We start from the raw sequence: 26,415 nt of genomic DNA on the forward strand, positions 1-26,415 counted from the left end.
GCTTATGCGAAGACATATGCAGGAACCATAGGTCTAAATTTCAGTTTAAGATATGACAATGCAAAACCACATAGACTTAGGCTGGTGACTACCTGGTGTATGGGAGGATCGAGAAAACGAACTGGTCAGTATGTTCACCTGACATGAATCGTACTGAACCCGACTTGGACAGACTGGGAGCAGTACCTGTTCATCCAGTGAAACCTACCAACCTGGAGAAGCTTGGAATCGCCCTAGCCCAAGAATGGAACAATATACCCTAACAGGCATTTACCATCTGTTCCAAGGCACTTGAAAACGCTCTAAGACTATCATTAATGTTGAGACGATGACATGGCTGGTATTAAGCTGAAAACCTAACGCAAATTTCTGAATATGTGAACACACTGACAATTTCAATATTAATATTTATTTTGAGGGTATTCCAGATTTTGAACATTAATTTTGTTATAATGTTTTTATTTTCGTCAACGTCAATTACAACCTTGTTGATGAATGCAAATGAACACTTTGATTTTGAGTTTGTTTAAAGTGTTTACTGTTCCTTGAAATATTGCAAAATTATCCTGTGGTCTATAGCAAAATTTGAATAGGATACGTTTTATTTTACGTGCCAGGAATTGCAGTTGTTCTCCAGAAAGAAAATGAAGGTGCTGCCCTCTGGACAGATGGCAGGTATTTTTTGCAAGCTGATAAAGAATTGGATTGCAATTGGTTGTTGATGAAATTAGGATTGTCAAAAACGCCTAAGGTTTCAGAGTGGCTATCAAGCAAACTTTCAAGAGGAGCAACTGTCGGGGTAGATGCTAGGCTTATCACCTACACAGAGGTTAGTATCAATTTTAACTTTCGTTTAGGACAATAACAAAGTTATTGGATGTAGTCTTGTATATTGTAGTCTTGATAGCCATGGAAAAAAACAACACATCATTAATATTTTTATTAAATAATAAACTGTCGAAGCTTTAATTTTCAAAAACTGAGCAGCTTTGCAACTTTGCTATTATGTTTTTGTGATATATCTGTGGTATACCAGGTTGTGGTATTTCTGCAGTAGTAGAGTTAATCTTTAATTTCTTGTTGTCATAGCGGTTAATATCAGTTTGGTACTCGTGTTTTCAGTTAGTGAAATGATTGGCAGAGCTAATATGATAAGCATGACGATATTACGTGTTATCCTACATATTGGATAAAAGTATTGTTGTTAAATTACCGAAAATGTAAAGAGATCCTAATCATATCTTACCTTTTATGTTGCTTTTGTAATTGATTTAGTAAAAAAAAAAGATCAGCAAGAAAAATGAAAATATTTTACAGTCATTCATGTAATAACAAGAAAAGAATAAGTAACTTAATCACTGGATGTGTTCAGCCGCGGCTCATAGAGGTTTTATTTAAGTACAAGCTCCTAACCCCATCTTTTGAGTGATTCGAGATCTAATTACAAGATTCCTTTTTGTTTTCATTTGCAGTAACTTTAGGGTATATCAGTTGTAACTGATTTGATGATTTACAAAAACTGACTTTGTAGAAAATTATAAATTTACTTTCATATTAGATAATGCTGTTCTTTTGTGGAACTAAAAGAGCAGTCACTAATGCTTACAAAAGGTTGTTTGTACTGAAACTGAAAAGCAATGAACGAAAAAAAATTATTCTCATTCATTATTTTGTTTAGATAAAAATATAATTACTTTTGTTTATTAATGGTCTTTTCACATAGTGGCATAGGTGGGAGAAAGAACTAAGAAAGTATAATATCAGTCTAATAGGAGAGCCAAAAAACCTTGTGGACAATATATGGACAGTTGATCAAGGGAGACCTCTGGAGTCCAGAAATCCCATATTTATTCACGAACTAAAATATGCTGGTAGGTTTGAAGTCTGGTGTCATTTCGATACTGATGTATATCATACCTACTCGGTTATATGTTTAAAAAATGTACAATAGCTCAGACCAATTTACAGTGCATTCTGTGTTACTGTGAAGCCAAATACGGTGTAAAATATAAATAATTACATTAGTATGTATACACGTTGAATACATTTTATTAAAACGGTTTTGGAGCTTTATCATCTTGTTACAAACCATATCGCCAGAACCGATAATGCTCTATTTGAGGGTCATGAAATTCGTGAATCTTGATAATAGCCAATTAGTTTTGTCATTACAAAATTTCCCTTTTTGTGAGATTTTAATGTCTAAATATGTCGTCATATGAAATAGCTTATTGCATTATTCAGTAAATGACCTTGTGTTAGGGAACTGTAAATATCTTGTTGGGCTCGTTTCTTTACAAAGTCGTGGCTAGATATTCGTAGAATTTTCTGCAGTCGTGTTTTCTTTGCTGGATATATCATGGAAGTAGCTTGTGCACATGTGACTTGTGTCGCTTATCCAGAAATTGATTATTATTGTTATGGAGTGTACACGCGCCTAGGTTGTGTACAATTTTTGCCACTGACTTTTGCGTTTTCACGTAAATGCTATAATACAATAAGACACACTTTTCTAACACGTCTGAGGTGCTACCTTTTGTGGGTGTTTTTTTCTGGAATGGTCCTTTGAACCCATGTTGATCCTTATTTCTTTGTTTTTCAATTCCACTAAAAAGAGAGGATATTCCGTTTTCGGAAATTTTAAATAACCGATGTGAACACATCTTTATTATCTCATTGCGTGAATACGTCGTGTCGAAATGGACAGTTACATGCCTTTCTCACAAGAAAAAATATTTGGTTGCATCACTCTACCTATAAAAACAATAGAATATCAAAGTGTAGTTCTGGCGCATGCCGTTCAATTGCAACTTTAAACCTGCTGTCATTGTCAAGTGATTTGATAATTTACATTTTGAAAATCGTTTTAATATAACGGACTCAACCCTTTGTACTTACTGTAAATTATTATTGAGGTAGATGATTATTTCATAACATTTTACGCTATTTTTCACTGATGATTAATATTAAAATATAGCATTAACTTAAATGTTTTCTAATAACTATTTCAAGTTCATTTCATATCCTTATATACAACATGTTGTAGCTCATTTTATAGTGATTGTTTCTTGTAACACATTGACAAGAATATTGTAACGTCATTTGAATAAGTTTAAATTTGCGCAGGTTAGACGCAGTGTCAAAATAACAATTATCAAATTGTAGTTTAACAGACAGTGTGTTAGTTATTATGTTAAAGCATATATGATTCTTGAAATATGACGTAAGTTAGGTTATGCAGTGAGTGTCATGAAAGTGAAAACACGATATTCATTCATAGCAATGTTATATATGTAGTCGTATTTCTAACATTACAGTATTTACGTCCTGTGATATTGTAACATTATATTCATGGATATTTTAAACACGAGGTTTATACCTCATTACTTTTCTTAAAGACGTTATTATTGGCCAATGGTGGATGATTAGAATTTACTTACAGGGAAAAGCTGGGAGACCAAGTTAGCGGATCTTCAAGAGACACTAGAGCTTAAAGGTGTCAACGGAACAATTGTAACAGCTTTAGATGATATAGCATGTATGTAGAATGCATCATTGTAGTAACATAATATACCTAAGTTCTAAGAAGGTAACCATATTTTAATCTGCATTTTGTATATAGGTTTATTGTCAGAACATTGAATTATGCAGAATTCAATATAGTTGTTTAACCATTTTCTTAGGTTAATTGTGGCAAAGTACAGTTTTGTTGCCATAAAATCTCACTCAGTATTTTAGGTTTATGGAAGCGTTATAAAAGCGACTTTTAAATCCCATTATTCGGTTAGAATAACAAAGTCATAAATTTGCTTTTCTGATAATAAAAAAATATTGCATAATATTGTTTTCACATACATTATACAATATTAAACCAACAGCTATGTTACAATACTTTTTACTAATTACTTTAATTGTCATATTTATCTTTATTGTATCTTCCTTTATAGATTTTTACTTTTATTATTACGAAACTTTTTTCTAATATTATTACGTTTACTTTTCGGCTGTTACAGATTTGACTTTACTTACAACCTCCTGTTACACCCTCCACGTGTTTTTGTTACGTGACAGAGTTTAGTTAAAGTCAAGCAAGTCTATGTTGAACACTTTTTATGCTATGTTTAGTATACTGTTTATTCAACTATATCTAACATGGTTTATTTTAATTACAGCACCAGTACTTTAGCTTTTTATTGTACCTATTCAGACATTTAATCTGTTATTTATTATTTTGTATTTTCATAAATACCAATTCTGGATTCTACTATTTGTTGTGTCCTGCTACTTGACTCTACATTTATACAGTAACATATTCTGTAGCAATTTATTTCAGCTGTCATGCAATCGGAGTAGTTTAATATGTATCCATCAACAGTATCAAAACACTTTTCAAGAGTGTATGAAATATTCTGCTTATACGCAATCTTACCGATGTTACAAGTGCTTTCAACACTTTTAGGGCTGTTCAACGTTCGAGGTAGTGACATTCCTTACAACCCGTTCTTCAAAGCTTATGCGCTTATTTTACCAGAGCAAAGCAGGTGAGTATGGTTAGTTTGCCCACATATTTTTTAGCCATAATATATATAAAGTATGCATATATTTACATTTCACTGGAATTCAGAAGAAATTGTGTTCAGAAACTGGTTTTTGTATCTGTACGTGTATCAAGTTTTAAAAGATACATCATTTGCTACCATCCTGTCTAAGTACAGGGTGTTCCAAAAGTTTGTTGCCATACGTTGAATATATACGTTTACAGAATACGCGAACACGTGTGCGTGCTAAATAGAAACATTACTAAAGACGTCTTATATAAAGCATCTTCACATCTTCATCTCAGTACCATTATCTGCAACATCTGTAAAGAAAGAAGTAATAAAATGATAACATTCTCAGTGCAACTATGGCAAACGAATCTTGGAACGTTGGCTCAATGTACTATGCTGTTTGTATTTTTGCATAGCTTTAAATTCTATTTCTACCGCAATGAAAAAAAATGAAACATTTTGGTTTATGTCTCATAAATATGAAAATTAATTTTAAAAGGTCAGCCATTTTTATTTTATTTTGTTTTACATTTTATTAAAAAATCATTGTGGTTCTTATATTTTAGCAATGAATTTTTTTCATCAAGAATTTCGAACAGTTATCTGCAATTTGAAGAAATGTAATCGTTTTTTTTTTTTGTGTCAGGCTGTATGTTAGAAAAGATATAATAACACCAGAAGTAGAAGAACATCTCAAACTTCAAGATTTCGACGAGGAAAAACGTGTACATGTAAGTTTAAAATCAACATTTGAACAGTTATGATAGATTAAATGTACATAATACACTTAAGTTGTTTATCTTGTCATAAAAATGTAAATTTCTATTTTGTCAATAACATATGTCTTGGCTGATTAATTTTATTTAGTGATGGCTTTCATTTGTTGGCAGTTTACTGTACTGTGATAATATACCTGTCTTTTATACTCTGCCAAACAGTTTCTGCTGCCAAGTAAAATCGCCTTGCCATTAATATATAAAGTCATGTAAGGTTCACTTTGTTTTTCAAATACTAATAATGCGTTTATGTCAAAGGATTAGACTGCATTCAATGTGTGCGGTTGACCCTCAAAAACAAATTAACAAAAAACATGTAAAAGTACAAGCTTAGAATAAAACAATTGACTGTCTGGAGAGTTTTAACTGGTAACTAACATTCCCAGAATGTTAACTTCCTGTTAAGCGTGTCATTTTAACAGATGCAGCAAGAATACCGTCGAAAGTCATGCGATTTCTGTTCTTCATTTTTTTACCAATTCAATGCTGCTAAATTGTAGATATGATGCAAATGCTCCATGTTTATTAAATATTTCTCTCATCTCCATACATATTTCAAACAGAATTATTACGGGATAGATATGGCCTCGTGGTTAGCGTTACAGAATGTAGACCGAAAGATCCAAAGTTCGTGTTATGATGTTACTTCATAGGCTTCACACGTTTAGCTGAAAATTCATGATAAATGTGACGTTATTCGGCTCGAAAATGGACAAATCTTTCGTGGCGGAAGGTACTGCTGAATGTCTATCTTCTTTATTGTCAAAAGCACAAAATCCTGACCTTTAGGAATCCCTGACCGGGCCGTTTAACCTAAGCGCTCAATAAAACGCCGTTGATAGATTTGTATTTAGGATTATTGAATCGAACATTCTTTTTAGCATTGCAACTGAACATTTAAGGTGTTTTGACACGTTAACATTAGAGGTGTGTTTTTTACACTATATATTTTTGCGATTGATTCAATAACATCTATTATAATAATTTGCAATTTTTGACTATCCTGAAAATGCGCGCGCATCTATCTTAAGTGCGCATGCACGCACACTATTCCAACGGATGAAAAAAAAAGTGGATTTAAATGCACTTTTATAGACGTTTTGTACAACAACATAGTAAAAGGTTATCAATTTTTTTTAAAAGGATATAACGTTAAGTCGTACAACAACATTATAAGTTTATTCATTGATGGCATTTAGTACGGTAAAGTTTAGCCGTAACTGAAATAAACAAAACACATACTCAAGTTACAGAGGTAGCTAATTATTGATATAGGTCTTACGTAATTAATAAAGGCTTAACTAATGTTAGGACTAAGACCAAAGGACGTATAGATTTCGGTGTCTGCGATAAGAATTGTTTTATATTTAATAAAATACTTTTGCAATAAAAATACTAATTTTACCGCAAATGTTTTGCAAGGCTCTGCTAATGCCATTTTAAAACTGAAATTTTCTATCCATTTCCAGTTCTTTTAATAAGCGTACAACCATTTAAAAGTATCTTAAAAATAGAGAGTTGCAATTTGCGTATACATTCCATAATACAGTGATGCTTTAGATTTGTTTCTGTGTTTAGATTGCAGAGTACGACACTCTAGACAGTGACCTTCCTAATGTTTTGGGGAAAAGCAATAAAATCTTAATTTCTCCAAAATCCAGTTACTATGTTCACAGTATCGTACCGCAGGTAAGTAATGCAAAAGGTACTTTAGTTTTGTTTTAAACAGATATGACTTAACATCAGAGAAATATTTCGATTATTATGTCTCGGAAACGAAAGTAAATTGAAGTGCGCAAGTTTATGGTTTTCGATACATTTTTTTGTTATTCATGTAACGTCAGTGTTTAGGTTACTCAGGTATAAGAAACTAACAATATATATATATTTATTTATTTATTTTCACTAAAATATATTCAATGTATATGAATGGTCGCTAACTATGTCGTACTTTCTATTACATTGCGTAATCTCAGGGTCGCGGGTTCGAATTCTCGTCACACCAAACATGCTAGCCTTTTCAGCCGTGGGAGCGTTATAATGTGACGGTCAATCCCACTATTAATTGATAAAAGAGTAGCCTAAGAGTTGACGGTAGGTGGTGATGACTAGCTGTCTTCCCTCTAGTCTTACACTACTAAATTAGAGACGGCTAGCGCAGATAGCCCTTGAGTAGCTTTACGCAAAATTCAAAGCAAACAAACAAACAAACAATTCATTATATTGTTCAATCTTTATGAAGTTAAGTATAATATCCTCACATACGAACATAATTGGATTTGTTGTTTTTAATGCAGTCCTTCCTTGTGTTTTAATTATTTTACTATTTGACTTCATTAAATTGTAATTATTATGTATGTGAATGATCGCTGACTCTGTGAAATTACTGTCTTGGAATGAAAAATAACAGCTACTCTTTAGCTCAGAAATTTTAAATGAAGCTGTATGTTAATATTTAAACGAAGCAAAAAAAACGAGTAAAGCAAGAAATAACATTAAAATCAGTCTTCAAAACTACAATTATTATATAGAACACCAAACAACTCCAACCAATTTAATTATTAATAATTTTTAAATAGACATTTTATTTATTGTAACAGTATCAAATTAAAACACATAGAATTGTAGTAACAACTAAAAATATTTATACGTCGAAACAAATAAAATAAAATAAATCTTTGTATAAAAACTAAGTTACACATTTACACCAAAAACACGTTATACACATGCAGTGACTTTGTAATTTAATTTTGACGTAATTAAAAATTAATTTGTAACTTGGTTACTTTTACAAGTCTAGAAAAGAAGACCCTAGCGTATCAGCGGCAGGTAGGAGAACTTATAACGTTAAAAATCGTTTTTTTTATACTAGCAGTGGACAAGGCACGAATGACCCATTGTATAGCTTTGTGCTTTACAATATGCAAACCAATGTTGCTTTTGTTCATATTTATTTTTTTAGCTGTATAAATCTTCATACAGCTATTATTCCCTACGAATAATGTAGGATAAAAAATTCGCTGATTTTTCCAAGCCCGTTCCATTGGCTGTGGTTTCGCTAGATAGTAGATAGGGACAGTGGGAAGCTCGTTAATCCATTCATGCGCGTCACTAATTAGATGACGAGGCATTTGGCTATCGATATATTTCAATTACCACAGTTTACGTCAGGGTCGACAGATGCCGATAGTGAGAGCGCATAGTTCATTATATATGACTGCACCTTATGCAACATCCGTGACAGTCATATTTAAAAGAAGTAATAATTACTCTTTGGATATACTCACGCTCTATTGAATTTCTTCACTGTGATATTCAGAGCAATGGGCAAAATAAGAGTCATAGTTACTCCAGCCGTTCATCTGCGCTTGGTTGAATTTCTTCACTTTGACATTCAGAGCACTGGGCAGAAATCACATTGGGTCATTATAAACAAATAATTGATAAACCTGATTATTCTCATTATATTTTATCTACGGACTTCGTAGTTCTATTTATAAATGGAAATTTATATTAATAGATACTGCACTCAGTAGTAAAATATCTAAGTAAAATAAAAGTCAAAAATTAATCAAGGTTCCTCACTATTTTGTGTATTTTTCATTATATGAGCATACATCACTGTTTTACTCTCCCAAATTATTCTATGATTAAACCATACTCCGAGATCCCTATTCTCCCCATAATTACTCAAACAGATGTGAAATACAACATAAAAAATAAATAACCAACATGTGAAAATCCATAAAAACTAATGACGTTAAAGTAATAATTGTGCAATAATTAGTTTATTCTTTTCCTCTACTTTTTGTACGATAAACCCAAGACTGATACATTGTTTTCACTCATTTACAATCGCCTCTCAAAATACAGTTTTCAAAGATACTAGTTCTTTAATTAACACAAAAAGTAGATTTTTAAACCACCGCATGTATTGAATTATATATTACTAGGCCTTTAAAATTCATATCTTTAGTTATTTAAAAAAGTGTGTAAACAAATGTCAAATTATTTACTTACAATTATATACCTTCGTTCTATGTTGCTCACCAATGACTTGAAAATAAATATATCAAAATTAATCACTTCTGTAGTGAAATACATGCATAGCTGCTCTCAAACTTTTGTCAAACATATTACTGAATGGCATTGAACAACTTTGTATCGTCTTTGTAACTATTTATTTATTTTCGATACAACACAGCCATTAGTATATATTGTTTTTTCTTAACCTCAGCTGGGCATAATATGGTTTCGAAATTAGTTTTCTTTTTGGTATTTCCTCTTGGCTGTCCAAATAAGCTTTATAGTAAACATTGTATTTTAATAGTAGCTTTCCAAAAAATATTCCATTTCGCTCTAAAATATAACGGGATGCACAGTATTTTTATTTATGAACATAGAATTAGTTTTCTCTAGTAAGCATGTATTATGAGAATATAAAATTCCATTTTTGTTGATTTGTTTCATATAGATACTGTTTTACAGGATCAAAAGGTTGTGGAGGAGTCACCAATAATAATGATGAAGATTGTCAAAAACGAAGTTGAAATTGAAGGGATGAAGAATGCACATGTAAGTTTGTTTGTTTTCTAGTTTCGCGCAAAGCTACACGAGGGCTATCTGCGCTAGCCGTCCCTAATTTAGCAGTGTAAGGCAGCTAGTCATAACCACCCACCGAAATATCTTGGGTTACCCCTTTTACAAACAAATAATGGGACTTACTGTCACATATAACGCCCCCACGGCTGAAAGGGTGAGCATGTTTGGTGCAATGGGGATTCGAACCCTCGACCCTCAGATTACAAATCGAGCGCCTTAACCCCTGGCTATGCCCATGTAGGAAACGATCTCATATGTATTCATTAAATACGTATAGCACTGTGTACTAAATCCTTCAAAATTAACAGAATCACATTCATGATATCAGAAAAAAACGTATGTTCAAGAAGTCTCCATGTAAATGAATGAGAATTTTATAACCTGCGCGCTTTGGAAAGATGAACTTTTCTTCTTCAGCGCAGATAGTCTTCATGCAGCTTTGCGCGAAATTAAAAAACAGAACAAAAATTCCTTTCTTCTTCAGGGACAAACTTGGACCATTTCGAAAACTCTCGGGTTCTAGTAATTTTATTCATTGCTAACAGGATAATATGAAATGTACATAAACTATAATTAAGCAGTATTGTAAATGATATTAATAAATGATTGGTTTTCGTGTTTACTATTTCTAATGCCCAAATGATAAAAATCTTTCACTGTTACAGTATTTTAATGACATAATGACTATCACAATTGTTGTCCTTCTCACTACTAAATTACGTATTTACTAACTTATGTTATGAATTAAATACACCAAAGGCAAGATTTGCTGAATTTAGGTTACACCTGAAAACACGTAACCTGATAGCATAAGCTACTGTTGGTCCACAGAATTCTTAAGAAACCAGACCGTCGTTTCTTTTTGGAAATTAGTTATGAGAACAATTTGTTTTAGGTACTTCGTTTGCTATTTATTCAATTTGTTATAAGTTTTCCATTTCTGAAATTTACATAAAGCGCAAAATAAACAGGATTATATTAAATGATAATGAAAATTCGCATTTTTCATTTCTTTACGTTAGTTGACCTTTTTTACGATCACTAAATTATTGTATAGAAATGAAGCATTTAATATTTTATAAGTTATTAAAAGTTCGTTTTTGATGATCGTAGTTTTGGATATTAAACAAGTTTGAATGATCATGGAACCTCTCGCAGGCTAAACGAGATAATGATTAACCCATTAACACTTTAAAAAGACACATAACAACTCAAAAAGACAATATACTTCACCACTCACAAACAAAGCTTGTTCTTGATTCTTATCTTGAAGTTATTGGATGGCTCATGAAACCACGCATAGTTAACATTATACAAATTACCTTCAAACATACGGTTAATGATTGAACTGGTTCTATTGTAGTTTTGGAACCATAAATATTACTGCTGATTTTCGTATAGTATGATGTTGAATCCCTGTTATATATAAATCTAGCTTTGTAAATGTTACTTTTTTGGCACTATACCATTACAGAGTGAATTACAGCTACATATAGGCCTAGTTATATCGGTAATTATTATTAGCTGAAAAGTTATGTTATTTCCAACTATGTGTTATTCAGAGATCATTAATAGGTTATCCAACTTCAGAATCAATAGTCTTAAATATGTTATTAAGTGTGAAAGTCAAAGTATGTTGTAAAATTATGCTTTTAATACTTACACATTTTAGTAAATATTTTGTCTTAAGAAAATAAAATTATTAAAAGTGTGTTGAAGCATACAATTTTTATAAATTCTGTTGCATCAGTTTATTGTGCTTGTTAATTTCCATGAGAGCGCATGTTACATACGAGGTCTGTTCAAAAAATACGCGGACAGACGTCATAAAACAAAATGTACTTTATTTAGAAGTTACAGGTCTGGGACCCCCTTCAAAGTACTCTCCTTCCCAACGCACACACTTATCCCAACGGTGTTTCCACTTGTTGAAACAGTCCTGGAACGCTTCTTTTGTAATGTCCTCCAGCTCCTTCGTCGCATTTGCCTTAATCTCGGGAATCGTCTCAAATCTTCTTCCTTTCAAGGGTCTTTTGAGTTTGGGGAACAAGAAAAAATCGCAAGGAGCAAGGTCAGGTGAGTAGGGGGGTGGGGAAGAACAGTGATCGAGTGTTTGGCCAAAAAACTCACGAGTTCTGAGGGCTGAATTTCGCAGCAACGCAGTGCATCTTCAATTTTTCGGTCAAAATCTCGTAACAAGATCCAACTGATATCCCACACTCTTCAGCAAGCTCCCTGACAGTCAGACGTCGATTTGCCCGCACCAGGGTGTTGATTTTGTCGACGTGTGGGTCATCAGTTGACGTGGAAGGACGTCCAGGATGCTCATCATCTTTAATGGACTGTCGACCATCCTTAAAACGTTCATTCCACTTGAAACATGCCGTACGCTTCATAGCAACATCACCGTAATCCGTGTTAAGCATAGTAAAAGTTTCAGTCGCAGATTTTCCAAGTTTAACACAAAATTTCACACCAAGTTGTTGCTCCTTCAGGTCATTCATTCTGAAATCCGTCAAACGAAAAAAATCGCACTTCACTTAAAACCGCGTAGCTAATACACAAATAAATATATCTGCAATAGGGAAATGGCGTCGTGTCGTAATCAGCTGATCTGTGCGAACCTAGCGACAACAAGCGGATTCCCCTGGAACCAACTGGAGCCGCGCAATTCAAACAGTCCGCGTATTATGGAGAAACAGCATACACTAACACAGAAAAAAGCCGAGATATTTAAAAAACACCTAGAAAACACGTTCAAAACACATCATGAACCAGACATGAACAGATACTTTTATAATACAGTCACAAACTTTATTGACCAAAACAGAAGCATTTTTACACCTAAATTTCCAGTCAACAATATTACACACCAAGAAAAAAACAAAAGACTGGAGCACTCATCAACTGGTAAAACATATCACTGTTACAGAAGTAGTAACTGCTATTAAAACACAAAAAAACAAAGCTCCTGGAGAAGATGGTATTCAAGCTATCCTCCTAAAACAAGGCACTCAGAGATTATATGAACACCTAACAGCGCTATTTAATCTCTCACTATCAGCTGGATATATCCCCGTTTCTTGGAAGGAAGCAATAGTATTAATGTTCCAGAAAGAAGGAAAGTCATGAATAAACCAAACAACTACCGCCCGATTAGCTTAACCAGTTGTATTGGCAAAGTATTAGATCAATTTGAACAGCCCTCGTATTTTTAAACGTTTTTTTTTTTCTAGTTGTCAGCTAATAGTTCTTGGCTATACCTATAAAACACTCGTGCCGTAAATGATTGACTGATTATTTGGAATTAAGCACAAAGCTACACAATGGACTATCTGTACTCTGCCTACCACGGGTATCGAAACCAGGGTTCGAGGTAATGTCAGTACGCAGACATGCCGCTGAGCCACTGGGAGCGCTGTAAATGGAGTTGATAATAGCCAACAAAAATTAGTCCTGTCTACTAATTGATATTTAAATCTTTCTTTTATGTCATCTCAAAGTTTCTTATTATTCTACATTTCTCTCATTATTTATTTTTCTATAAGTTACTCATTCTTTAATTTGATCCAGTTTCTTATTTGGTATGCTTTGAGATGTGGGTTTATTTCTTCAAATTATATTATCTATGATACAGCTTCGAGATGCTGTTGCTCTGATTGACTTTGTTTCGCTTCTCGAGGAAGAGGTAAAAGCTGGGATACCTTGGGACGAGATTAAGGCACAGGAAGAGCTATCGAAGTACCGATTGTGAGTTATTTTTTATTTTGCAAAAAAGTAACTGACTTTCTTTAAATACTTCTAATGATATTATATGAAGAGTCAGGTCATCTGGTAAAAGTTTACATCAGCAAATAACCTGGTATTTCTATGATAAACCCAAAACGGCTCCGTATTTTTATTTAAACATAACTTTTTGTGATGTTGCTGGGAAATATTTACAAAAACCTATTTTTCAGGGAACAACCTTTGAACAAGGGAGACAGCTTCTCGACTATTTCTGCATCTGGGCCCAACGGAGCTGTTATTCATTATTCATCAAAACCAGAAACAAATAGAAGCATTGACACAGAACATATTTACCTTTTGGATTCTGGTGGCCAGTATTTGTAAGTTTGGAAATAATTTTCTATCTTTTCATCTACAGATATGTATGTAATGTGTATTCGAAATTTGTATTCATCAGAGAAGGAAGTCAACCGTGAGAATAGATAAAAAATACTCCTGTTCTTTCGAAAACGTGAAAAATGGGTGAATCTGATCGAATGTATTTATTTATTTTGTTTTATTTTTCTACATACCAATGTCTAGTAAAGTTTTATTTTTATTCATGTTTTGTATCCTTCTTCTTTGATTTACTTTGTGTTTCCGTAATATCACGGAACATAGTAATGCAATAAATTAATACCTTTGAAATAAGGCCAGTTTGAATGTAATTTGTCAAATGATTTGTAAAAAATATATCTACAAAAATGGGTGTTCCTGGAAGAAAAACTAAAACTTGCTATGAAAGTAGGGTTTAAATGTTTATTTATTTGTATTCTATGTGTTCAGTATTTCCAAGTCTTTCAAAGTTCCCCGTTTAACGGTATAACAATCTATCGAGATACAAAGTAACTCCTTATAACACCGTTTTAGATCAGACTATTTAGATTAATTAACACTAAAATATGATTACGTTGAAGTGTTATTAAAATAATATCTATCTAGTTTCTATATGTGTGTCATCATGTGGGTATGTCTTTATGACATAAAAAGTGGACTTTGCTGTTACATCATCGTACGGTAAAATGAATACATGAATTCGGTGATTATCAATGTAACTTGTTTGTGTAACACTAATTTCTTTTGTATTAATAATACGAATATTCATAACTATGTTTTTATGTCAAAATGTTGTATAAGTTGAGAGAGTTGATCGAAAACTAGCCCTATCCTCAAACGCTTTTAATTTTAAACTAAGTTCAAAAGTGCCCAAAGTTCAGGCAGTTTACGAATAATCAGGTTAGAACCTGAAGGAAATCACCTTGCTTCTTTTATATGCAAAAACGGCTCGTTTGGGTTGAGAAAATATTTTACATAGAAGAGCGAACAACGTTTCGACCTTATCTTTATTCAGAAATCCGAAAAAAAGGTAGAGAAATAAATTTAGTGTTGTCGCTTTCAATGCATAGTATAGGGAATGGTGTGACATTACAAAAAAGTATATATTTAACTCGGAGAATAAAAAATGCTTCATTATATACACTGTGAAGAAGGTACAAATACAATGTGGAAAAAACAGCATCACGAATTTTTAGCATTTGGCATTTGAGTTATACGTAATTCTTGGGATAACATAACACTAATTATATTAGAAGGCTTACACGATGCCTCCTGACTTAGAATGAATTTCTTTAAGGTATGGCAACAATCTTTTCCTGATTCGAGGCTGAGGTGAGCTGGATAAAAAAAAAAAACTGATATTGAGGAGATTCACTCTATACTTTGAAAGCATAAAAACTGCAGTGATTAGGAAGTGAAATAAAAAAGAAAACTTTTGAACTTTTAATTTGGTTTTGATACTTCAGGGAAGGCTGATACATTTTGTGGTGGATTTAGCCTTATCTGTCACATCTGTTTCTTATCTTTGGGAAGTCAAAGAAATGGCAGACTAACGCAGCTTTGTCGAACACCAAAATGTTGTCATTTTCGTATTAGAAATACTAGTTTCTTTTCTGGATATTCAAAAAAGTTATCGAATAATGATGACGTAAGATTGAAAATGTTCGTACATTTCTTTAACTATAATTTCCGAAACTTGTTGGTTCATATTTGCATCATCTCTTTCTTACTAAGAGGTTTGTGACTTACTGAAATATTTTCTTCCCTTAGACTTCGGAGTTCTTGTTTGTTTTTAAATATCTGAACTATAGTTCTAAATTCTTAATCTTGATAAGAACTTAATTGTCAGATTTATCAGCTTATTGAGATTCATTTGAAAAAAAAAAATGTTTGGTTGTCATTAAGGGTAAAGCTGCACATTTGGCTATTTGTCAGCCACGAGAATTGAAACCAAATTTGTAACGACGTAAGCCTGAAGACTTACTGCTGAGCCACTGAAAGACATATATCTTTTGTATTAAATATAAATTTACGTAATTTCTTTATTGTTTGTTTTAATCAATTATTTTTCTTTCAGAGACGGAACCACTGACGTTACGAGAACGTTCCATTTTGGAACACCTACTGATTTCCAAAAGGTAAGTTAATACTCAACAAGTAACTCGCTTAGAACGAGTATATTTTTCTGTTTCGTCCATATTTTTGTGAATGTATCAGGCTTTCACAGATATAATGTAGTTACTCTATAAATAAATTAAGAATTAATGTTGATCAAGAAACATAATAAATTCTTATTAATAATTAAGTCGTTATTTCAGAAGCCAATACCACATTTTCTCCTAAATAAAGGGTATATATATATGTGTGTGTGTGTGTGTGTGTGTGTGTAATTCAAACGGGAATTTAACATATGTTTCAATGAGCTTACTAAATATGTTTACTCTATTCTAGCTTTTTCAGATGCACTCGTCTAAATTCTGTATATTGTTTTATATTAAATGTGTTACGCACGATAATTGCACAGGTGAAGTGCAATATTGTTAAAATGTGTTACGCATAGGTTATTTATCACGGACATTCTGTTATTTAAAGCTAAAAGCTCGTAAGTGAAAGTGTATTTTTTATTTTATTTTTTGCTGTTTTGGTAGGAAACCTACACCAGGGTTTTGATGGGAGCAATTGAGTTAGCATCATTCGTTTTTCGTGAAGGAACACGAGGTATAATAGAATTTCGTTACATAATTCTATAAAAAGGTATGTGATAAAAAGAGGAGAAATTTACCTCCTAAATATTAAACTTGCATCTCTTTCATTCGAGATGCAATAAACTCATACATATATATACATATATAGTCACACACACATATATATATATACAACATTAATGTAATTCATCAGAAGCTTTGAGAAATCACTAAACATAAACAACAAATAAGGCACTGGATCAAGTAAACATCAACAATAAATAAGACTGGATTAAGTAAAAAGCAACAATAAATAGTACACTGGATTAAGTAAACATCAACAGTAAATAAGACGCTGGAATAAGTAAACATCAACAGCAAATAAGGCACTGGATCAAGTAAACATCAACAATAAATAAGACTGGATTAAGTAAAAAGCAACAATAAATAGTACACTGGATTAAGTAAACATCAACAGTAAATAAGACGCTGGATTAAGTAAACATCAACAGTAAATAAGACGCTGGAATAAGTAAACATAAACAGCAAATAAGGTAGTGGATCAAGTAAACATCAACAATAAATAAGACTGGATTAAGTAAAAAGCAACAATAAATAGTACACTGGATCAAGTAAACATCAACAATAAATAAGACTGGATTAAGTAAACATCAACAATAAATAATACACTGGATTAAGTAAACATCAACAGTAAATCACTGGTTTAAGTGAAAATCAACAGTAAATAAGATATCGTATTAAATAAACATTAACATTAAACAAGCTACTTTATTAAGTGGATAAGACACTATATAGCAAGGATTTGCAATAACTGGCATAAGTCTTTTGCAAACACTCTGTAATAGGTTAACAGATTTTAGGGTAGTTGAAGCTTAACTGTAAATACTATATTTGGTTTACTTCAAAAACTAATTTATTTTGCAAAGTAATCGTTCTCAATAGACACAGTTACGTTATTCTTACATTTTTATTTAAAATAAATTAATTAATTGAAACAATTTATTAAATACATTGCATTAAACTTAGTTAAACATCATAACTTGGAATATTAGTAATTAAAGTTGAAAATAAAAATATTATAAAAATAGACCAATTAGACAACATGAAGTGTACAGTAAATCGTTAATGTTTTACACCACAGTAATTATATCTTTTTAACAATGAAAATATGATTCACTGGCACATTTATGTAGATTTTATATTGTTTTGTAATATGTTTTAATATTCACATTTTTTTTCCTGTTTATTCTGTAGATAAAGACTTTGAACTTTTGGCCAGGAAATATTTATACGAAGCGGGCCTTAACTATAACCATGGTACTGGTCATGGCATAGGAGCTTTCCTCTGTGTTCACGAATGTAAGATATTTCTTTATTGTACCGTCTTCTTCTGCGCCACTCTTACTTTTTTATGATACTGTCTTCTATGTCACTATTATTTCTTTATTGTCCTTATGTAGCACTGTTGTTCGTTGGTAAAAATACTTATTGTTAAAATCATCATATTCTAGTCCATAAATGTGACTGCACTAAATGCAGTAAATATTTTGATGACGAAGATGAATGTAGACTGGAATAATTCTGGAGTCGAGATTACAAGCTATTTCAAAGGTATGAAATTCTTAGAGCAAAAAGCACTTTTAGCTTTCTTTACAAAAAATGAACACCCTTAATTGTGAATAGTGTGTGTGTGTGTTTTCTTATAACAAAACCTCATCGAGCTATCTGTTGAGTCCACCTAGGGAAATCAAATCCCTGATATTAGCGTTGTAAATCCGTAGACTTACCGCCTTACTAGCAGAGGGCATGCGAATAGCTACTGAATACTTAATGTCTTACGGGAATGATCCATTAATTTATAAGCACGAAGATGACGTCACTCCTAATCTATGATTTTTTTTTTTATACTGAAACCATCAACCATCTCTTTCCATTAATATTAGGAAAGCTCAATCATGTCAGTTTTCCTAAAACATTTTTATTTGCTGTTAGCTGTTGTAATGTGCTATAAAAGTTGTTTTTTACAAATTCCACAACATTTACGTTATGATAGTAATTATCTTAAATATTTATTGTGGCCAACTAGTTGGAGCACTCAACTCCTAATCTGAGGATCACACCAAACATGCTTGCCCTTTCAGCTGTGGGGCATTATAGTGTGACGGTTAATCTCACTATTCGTTAATAAAAGTGAAGATCAGGAGTTGACAATGGATGCTGATGATCATCTGCTTTCCCTCTAGTCCTACACCGCTAAATTAGGGATGGCTAGCGCAGATAACACTTGTGTAGCTTTGCACGAAGTTCAAAAACAAACAAATATATCCTCATACATCGACTATGAAACTATCGCTTTCAAACAGTAAATTATAAAAAGTTTCTTGGTTAGTACTTATATATCATTAAAAAAAGCAGAAATTAATTGAGCTTCACACGATAAATATACAAATACATAACAAGAAAGCCTCATCTAACAATGTAAATGTTGAAAAATGGAAATTCTCCAAAGTAAAAACCTCTTAAACATAGAAACTAAAGTATTGTGTAAATATAATGCCTGTTTATTATTGAAGATTTGAGATAAATAAATACAGCTTTAGTCGTATACCATTAGTGAAAACTAATATCGAATTAAACACAAAATATTGTTAAAGCAACATATGAAAATATCAAAACTTTCTTGATCGAGAAAGTAAAACCCTAAAAGAGATTTTGAAGTGGCATAATGAAAACACAACTGAATTACTTACTGTAGACATGTTTAATTGTTTAGAACCGTTTATATTATCATTCAAAATTGATTAGTTTGAATCTAGAAACGAATTGAAACAAAAGTTTCTCACCATCTTCTTAACTAAGTCATTATGAGTTTTAGGCCAAACATTTACGGAAAAAATCAGGTCTACTTTATTTATCGATATGTTCTAATACTAAATCAGTTTCTCATATTCACCAAGCTTAGCTGATAAGTTTTCTCATCTTGGTCACGTTCTGTAGTGGACAAAGACAGGTCTTAAAAATTATTTTTAGACGTTTCTCTGTCGATTCATTACGGATTTTAAGCGAAAATACGAAGTCTAATGAGATCCTTCCTCTCACGGTTTGCCAACACATACTTTCACATAATTATAATTCGTTAACTTCTCTCACTTTCTCTAACATATACCAATGTTTTCAAATAATTAAGATTGAAAATAAAAACACATTAGACAATTCACAACAGAAACTACGTAGTGAATTACATTTCTAATTTGGTAGAATAGAATATTAAGAAGTTCCTTTACTGTATATTAAAATTTTCTTCTTAGACTAAAAGAAGGTTTAATATCGAAATTTCTATGGAAAGTATTATTTCCATTACTGTTTAGATACAGTTATAGAACTTCTTTTTGATATTTTACAGTTATCGTAAAAGCAACAGATATTTATCTTTCTAAAATTAGTGGCCCGGGATTAATTAAATAAAGGTTTGGAAAGACCGAGGCAATTCTTAGAAAATTGTATTTCAAAATTAATGGAAGTGGTTAGAACTTAATTATAATTAGTTTTATAACGACAATACTGGTAGCTTCAAATATTTTGTTAGGTAATCCCTGAAATGTTAAACCTTATAATGAAACATCTTGGACTGTTTGGGAACTTTGATTATAGTCGTACTGAAAGAGTAAGATATGCTGCATCTATAATAATCACATAGGAGAGAAAAGATGCTGACACTTAAACATGCAGATTCAAAACGTAATGAAGTTCGCACAAAGCTGTACGACTGCGCTGTATTCACTGGAGAGATAGAGCTTAGAATTCTAGTGTTATCAAGAAACACAGCGCGAACAAAAACAATATTCTCTTTTAGAGATGTTAATTGTATTTTCACTATCTATAATTTTAAATTAATAGAAAACTATTCAATTATTTATGCTTGGGTATATTACATCTGAAATAATTACAAATATTTAATTGTAAATATGCGCGCTTTTCTTATCTAATACTTTAATCATTAAGTTTTACGAAACGCCTTAACATGGTCTCACATTTCTATATATGATAAATTAATGTAATTAAAATAAATACATCCTTATTCTCCTCTTGAAACGTTTATAAACTGGATGTTTCCTTTCCTGCGAAGCCGAGCTCAGGCCAATGATTAGCATGTCCGGTTTGTGAATGAAACGATGCATGCTTCTCATCCCATTGCCACAAAAGTGCAATCCATACTCTGGGAAAACACCATACGAGTGACGGTCCAATTTTACGATTTTGTCAGGCAAGATTAGTCCAAGACTAATTTTATTAGTTACAATTGCCAATAGTGCGCGGATGACTCTTTGTGTAGTTGTGAATAAAAATTCAAAAAGAAATATTTTTCGCTTACTAAATGCTAAGTTTTGAAATGATATTGTTATTTATATCACTTTAATCTAGCTTAATGACAGTTGCCCATTATAAGCTGTAGTTATATCTTCACATACCTCCAAAATATTCTGTGCCAAGTTTTATCAAAGGGCTTGACGGTATTGAAATGAGTGGTTACAGTAATCAGAAATAACATCCTTTTGTAATAACTTAGTCATATATATATATGTGCTTTTAAGTTTTCCATTATTAGAAAGGTAGAATTCAAACGTGATTTTCAAATGAAGAGAATTTTCGACTCTTCTTGAATGCTAACTATTTTTTGGAACCACAAATCAATAAAATAACAAAATGCTTTTCGTCATGTAGTTAACTTGCATTCTTACGTCAAATAGTACAGTATTGTACATTCATATCACGGAATTAAAATATTTACTTTTATTTATTGTAATATTGTATCGATCATTCTTTTGTAATTATAAAAAAATTAGTTGTGCTTGTTAACTCAGTTTAAGCATATAAAAAAACCTTTGTGACACCACCGGTTAATCCCAATTCAAAACAAAGTCTTTATTATACTAATTCAGTAACCAGTCGCTCCAAATATGAACTTGACGCAACAGAAGACTTGTTTAGAAACTTAATATTTGTTCTCAATGAATCATCCAGTATCAAGTTTTCAATATAGCTACTAGTAAATGTAGGACTTTAGGCATACAAAACATATTTACAAATATAAGTATTTGTAAAGCGAGGTTGATAAATTATGTAGAAACAAAGGGATATAACATTTCGAAAAAGTGAGTTTTAAGTATTTTTCTCAAAAGCGGGAAAACTCACACAGTAAATTGTCCTCCTTTACTTTACCTTGAAATTAAATATCCGTCACGTAGTTTTAAAAGTAATTTTTCCATTCAGTCTACGTTGGTAGATGAGCACTTTACTTCCGTACAGTTTGAGAATTTCACTTCGATGTGAATTTCAGTCAGCACATTAGAATAACCTCGTATAAGTGTTAAATATACCCTAACTTGACTATTTCCCTGAAAAATATGTCCATGTTTGTGTATCCGATACATAGTTGCTGAGAATAAAGTGTAATTAGAATACAGGACACTCTGTTTAGTCAGTTTTGTTTTCATCGAATTACGTGGCAAAGACTGTTAGCACTTAGGGGTGATAATTTCTTTACATTAGGTTGGAACCAGTTGTATAAATACGCTACACAACATTCATAGAATGTAAGCACTATAATATGTGGTATCAATGTATCAATCAGCGGGACGTAGAAAATGATGCTTCAAACTTTCACCAATGCCGAACAAAAACAGTCCAGGACCTGGTTACAAATTATCTCTAAATGAGAAAATGCCTCTTATATAATTCACTGATTTATTTATAAAAAAGAATATTGCTCCACACGTCACGTCCCTTAGAGAGTCAGTGATAAGTTTACTTTCTTACAAAACTGAAACTCCAGGGTTAGATTCCCAGCGGTGGACAGCCTATTACAGTAAAACAAAACACACAGACACACTCCACTAGTAATTAGTTCTCTGGTCATATTTTTGATATCATTCCAGTCGAATTTTGTTGTTGTTCTTTTTTATATGGGAATTCATCCTACTGAGTGTGTACAATAAAGACTGACTTTGTGAGGTTTTATTTCAACTATCCATTTATGGTTAGAAGCGTCAGATTAATTCTCAGAACAAGATTCCTAAAATTTCAGCGACTTAGAATCTGCTAATAATGTTCGTCTGTCTGTACTGTGAGGACCCGGCATGGCCAAGTGTGTTAAGGCGTTCGACTCGTAATCCGAAGGTCGCGGGTTCGAATCCCAGTCGCACCAAACATGCTCGCCCTTTCAGCCGTGAAGGCGTTATAATGTGACGGTCAATCCCACTATTCGTTGGTAAAAGAATAGTCCAAGAGATGACGGTGGGTGGTGATGACTAGCTGCCTTCCCTCTAGTCTTACACTGCTAAATTAGGGACGGCTAACGCAGATAGCCCTCGAGTAGCTTTGCGCTAAATTAACAAACAAACAAACAAACAAACTGTAGTGTGAATGATGGTGTGGAATGCCCAATCATCCAAGCAACTATATCATTAGTTTGGGAGCAATTTCCACATAATAATGTGCTACACTTTAAAATAAGAGTCAAGAAAAGATTTCATGAGACCTCTGTGTATTTCGTTTAGGTTTGTAACATGAATCATTAACTTTTCATTTCACGATTATTAATCTAGTACGTGATTAACATAATAGTGAATTGATCAGGTAATTGACATTGTTTTGTAACGGTAATTTTGTATTTTCACACCTAAACATTCTAAGTATCCTTTAATTCTCTACCAGTTCAGCAGTGTTACATTATTATTACACTCGAGAACACTGGCCACCTTTAAATTTATGTTTTTACTACCGGTATTTAGCAGTTTCTAAGAAAAAATGCTTTCACAGGGATTGAACTGCAAAAATTGAATTCTAGAACGATATATTTTTATGCAATAAATCATGAGGAAGAGGGATTTAAGCCAGAGATTTCAAACAATTTTTTTTGCGAACTAAAATATGTTAATAAGTAAAATGACCTTCAAATTAGGTTAGTTAAAGGGAGCAAATATGTTATTTAATGCACTTTTACAAGCATATTTTTCTCATTTCTGTGAATGAGATAAAAGTTGAGTTTATCTTGGTTTGAGGTATTTGTTCTGAGCCCTTAAAATAAAAAAAAAACTGTTGAAGCAGTGGCCAGTTCCCCTTTTTTCTTTTATCTTTTTCTCATTCCATTAGCTGTAGCTGATAAACCGTAACGTGCTTACTTCTATCTTGGAAACCAAAGCACTTAACTACTCCATAATATGTGCCTTTGCAGCCTAGATCCCAAAGTGTTCCGTGGTAGGTTAGTTACAGCTCAAAATATATATATGTAATAATATAATCGTTTAAATTGCTCGATACGCATACACATCAACAGAGGGCGCTATTTCTAATGCAAATCTAGAAATTAGGAATAAAAATGTTAATCTAAAATATATACATGAATCCATCGTGTTGAGTAGTTGAATGTAGGATGATTAATGTAGTTTCCTCCCATCCCAAACGCCCTATAGTTTCTGATCTTTTCCCATTCCTTCATCCCAACAGTTTTAGGATAAGATTTTTGTAGTGCTAGTGTATGTGTAATGGATACATTATGTAAAGAGATACAAGTGAAATTTGTGTCAAATATTATAAAGTGTGATTCATCTAACAAATTTAATTTATTTTAACTTTATATATTATTCTAAACAGCAAAAACAGAAATATACTCTGAACATAATGTATGTTAATTCCACATTCCACAGCTCCTCTACGAACTTCTTCAACTTTTTCAAACATATTAACAAAATGTGTTTTATTTTTACAGTTCCTCCACTAATTTCTTCAGCCTCTTCAGACATTAATGTGGTACTCAAAGCTGGAATGTTTAGCTCGGATGGTAAGTCAGGAAATTTATAACACTTAATCTTAACAAGAAGATTACACCTTTCCTTGTATTGAGACTGGTTGTACTACTGTTCATCTTTTCCTGCATCTCATTTGCATATTAGCAGTAAATTACAAACATGAAGACATTTCTTATATGTACTACTAATGTGTTTTTAAGGAGATATTATAACATGATATATATATATATATATATTTTTAAATGGACCGGGCGTGGCTTGATGATCATTACGTTGGAGTATCGGTCGAAGCGTCTACGATTCAAAACGTGTAGCCGCTAATAAAACGTTTTAGAATTAGCGTTTATTTCATTTATTGGACTCATTACAGGAGGTGGTTACTTTCTTTCTGTTCTCCCTGTGGTCTTCAGTTCACAATTAAGGAAATTTGTATTAGCACTATATGTTCTTGTCCTCGCTCAAAATTCAGTATTTATTTCCTAGATAAAGAATCGTTCAAATGTTAGGGAAAAATATCTATAATATTTATATTGTCAAAGTTTCAACCTAACATGATTATTCCTACCTCTCGTCGTTTTTGACTTTATATTTTTATAGCGTAGAGTAATTTTACCATTTTTACTCACAATGAAGAAGCCCTTAGTGCCTCCTTTGTTGAAAACAATTATAAATTTTTTGAGAAAAACGAAATTATAAAGCTAAGAAACTTACTATTTATAATTTGAGAACAATTAAACATAAATACAATATCTTTACATGTATTGTGAAAATAATAGTTATGATTTCTAGACTATACTATGTATTTTATTATATGTGTATGTGTGTGTTGTATTATTATAGACGTAGCTGGATAAAAATGTTTTCTAATACATTTAGTAGCATGTCACATTGAAGACTGTGTGTGTGTGTGTTTTCTTATAGCAAAGCCATATCGGGCTATCTGACAAGTCCACCAAGGGGAAGCGAACCCCTAACTTTAGCGTCATAAATCCATAGACTTACCGCTGTTCAAGCGGGTGAGTTGAAGAATGACTGACCGTTAATTTCATTGTAAGGTACACCGTGATACGTTTACTGATAATACTTGTAATATTTGAGTTTTCAGTACAGAAGAGTGTTTATATTGCACTTATGGCTCCAAAGTGCATAGACTTTTGTTGCAGCAAAGTGACGTGAACCATAAATCCACCAGTTTATAATCTGAGCACACCAACAAATAACACTGCACAACAGAGTTTTTGCTTCTTGAACACTGTTGGGTGTTCCTTATAGATTTTTGGCTGCTGATTACGAAAATCACATCAAAATTTGCCCATCACGTACCATTTCATCGAAATCTTCAGTTTTACGAGGAAATGGAAAAACGATATCAGGCCAAATGGAATCCGTCAATGCTTGCTGACTACTGTTGAACACTACAACGTGGTGCACCGAACATTGAATACAAACGAAAATCAGGAGCAAAACAATTTTAATTGTGTTGAACTTAATAGCGTATTAGAAGCATAAACGCAATTAAATGCGTTATTGCCGGTAAACAGTTAACTGTCTATTTCTCAGAGCTCCTACGTGATGAAACAAAACCAAAACTATATTTGTGCATACCCACCAGGTACCTGTCACAATCAGCAAAATCTTTTCAAAAAAATTGTTGTGTAGTGTAATTCACGTCTGGCACAATCAAACTTATTCATTTTTCTAGCTTGCATTATAACTGAATCTGTTTATAGTATTACATTTATAAAAAGAGAGTTCACACAGTATCAGTCCCCTAATATGAAATATAAGAGATATCTTGGTTTACTAACTGTGACGTATTATCACGTGAGATTATTTTTTATCATAATCCAATTAGTCATCCACAAGTTTT

The 26,415-nt window shown here is 32.4% G+C and overlaps 1 protein-coding gene across 2 annotated transcripts in view; it reads left to right on the forward strand.

Moving 5' to 3' along the window:
• The window catches only part of LOC143239130 (xaa-Pro aminopeptidase 1-like), a 51,608-nt gene that overhangs the window by 18,454 nt on the left and 6,739 nt on the right, over window positions 1-26,415 (forward strand). For both annotated transcript variants that reach the window (XM_076479972.1, XM_076479973.1), the window contains exons 5-17: window positions 618-829; window positions 1,724-1,871; window positions 3,443-3,538; window positions 4,460-4,541; window positions 5,197-5,281; window positions 6,905-7,015; window positions 9,815-9,901; window positions 13,566-13,678; window positions 13,888-14,037; window positions 16,110-16,170; window positions 16,681-16,750; window positions 17,992-18,096; window positions 24,506-24,577. In XM_076479972.1, coding sequence (XP_076336087.1) covers window positions 618-829; window positions 1,724-1,871; window positions 3,443-3,538; window positions 4,460-4,541; window positions 5,197-5,281; window positions 6,905-7,015; window positions 9,815-9,901; window positions 13,566-13,678; window positions 13,888-14,037; window positions 16,110-16,170; window positions 16,681-16,750; window positions 17,992-18,096; window positions 24,506-24,577 — 1,392 coding nt within the window. The remainder of the gene's footprint in view (window positions 1-617; window positions 830-1,723; window positions 1,872-3,442; window positions 3,539-4,459; window positions 4,542-5,196; window positions 5,282-6,904; window positions 7,016-9,814; window positions 9,902-13,565; window positions 13,679-13,887; window positions 14,038-16,109; window positions 16,171-16,680; window positions 16,751-17,991; window positions 18,097-24,505; window positions 24,578-26,415) is intronic.

Source organism: Tachypleus tridentatus, chromosome 13, assembly GCF_004210375.1.
Source record: "Tachypleus tridentatus isolate NWPU-2018 chromosome 13, ASM421037v1, whole genome shotgun sequence".
Lineage (NCBI taxonomy): Eukaryota > Metazoa > Arthropoda > Merostomata > Xiphosura > Limulidae > Tachypleus > Tachypleus tridentatus.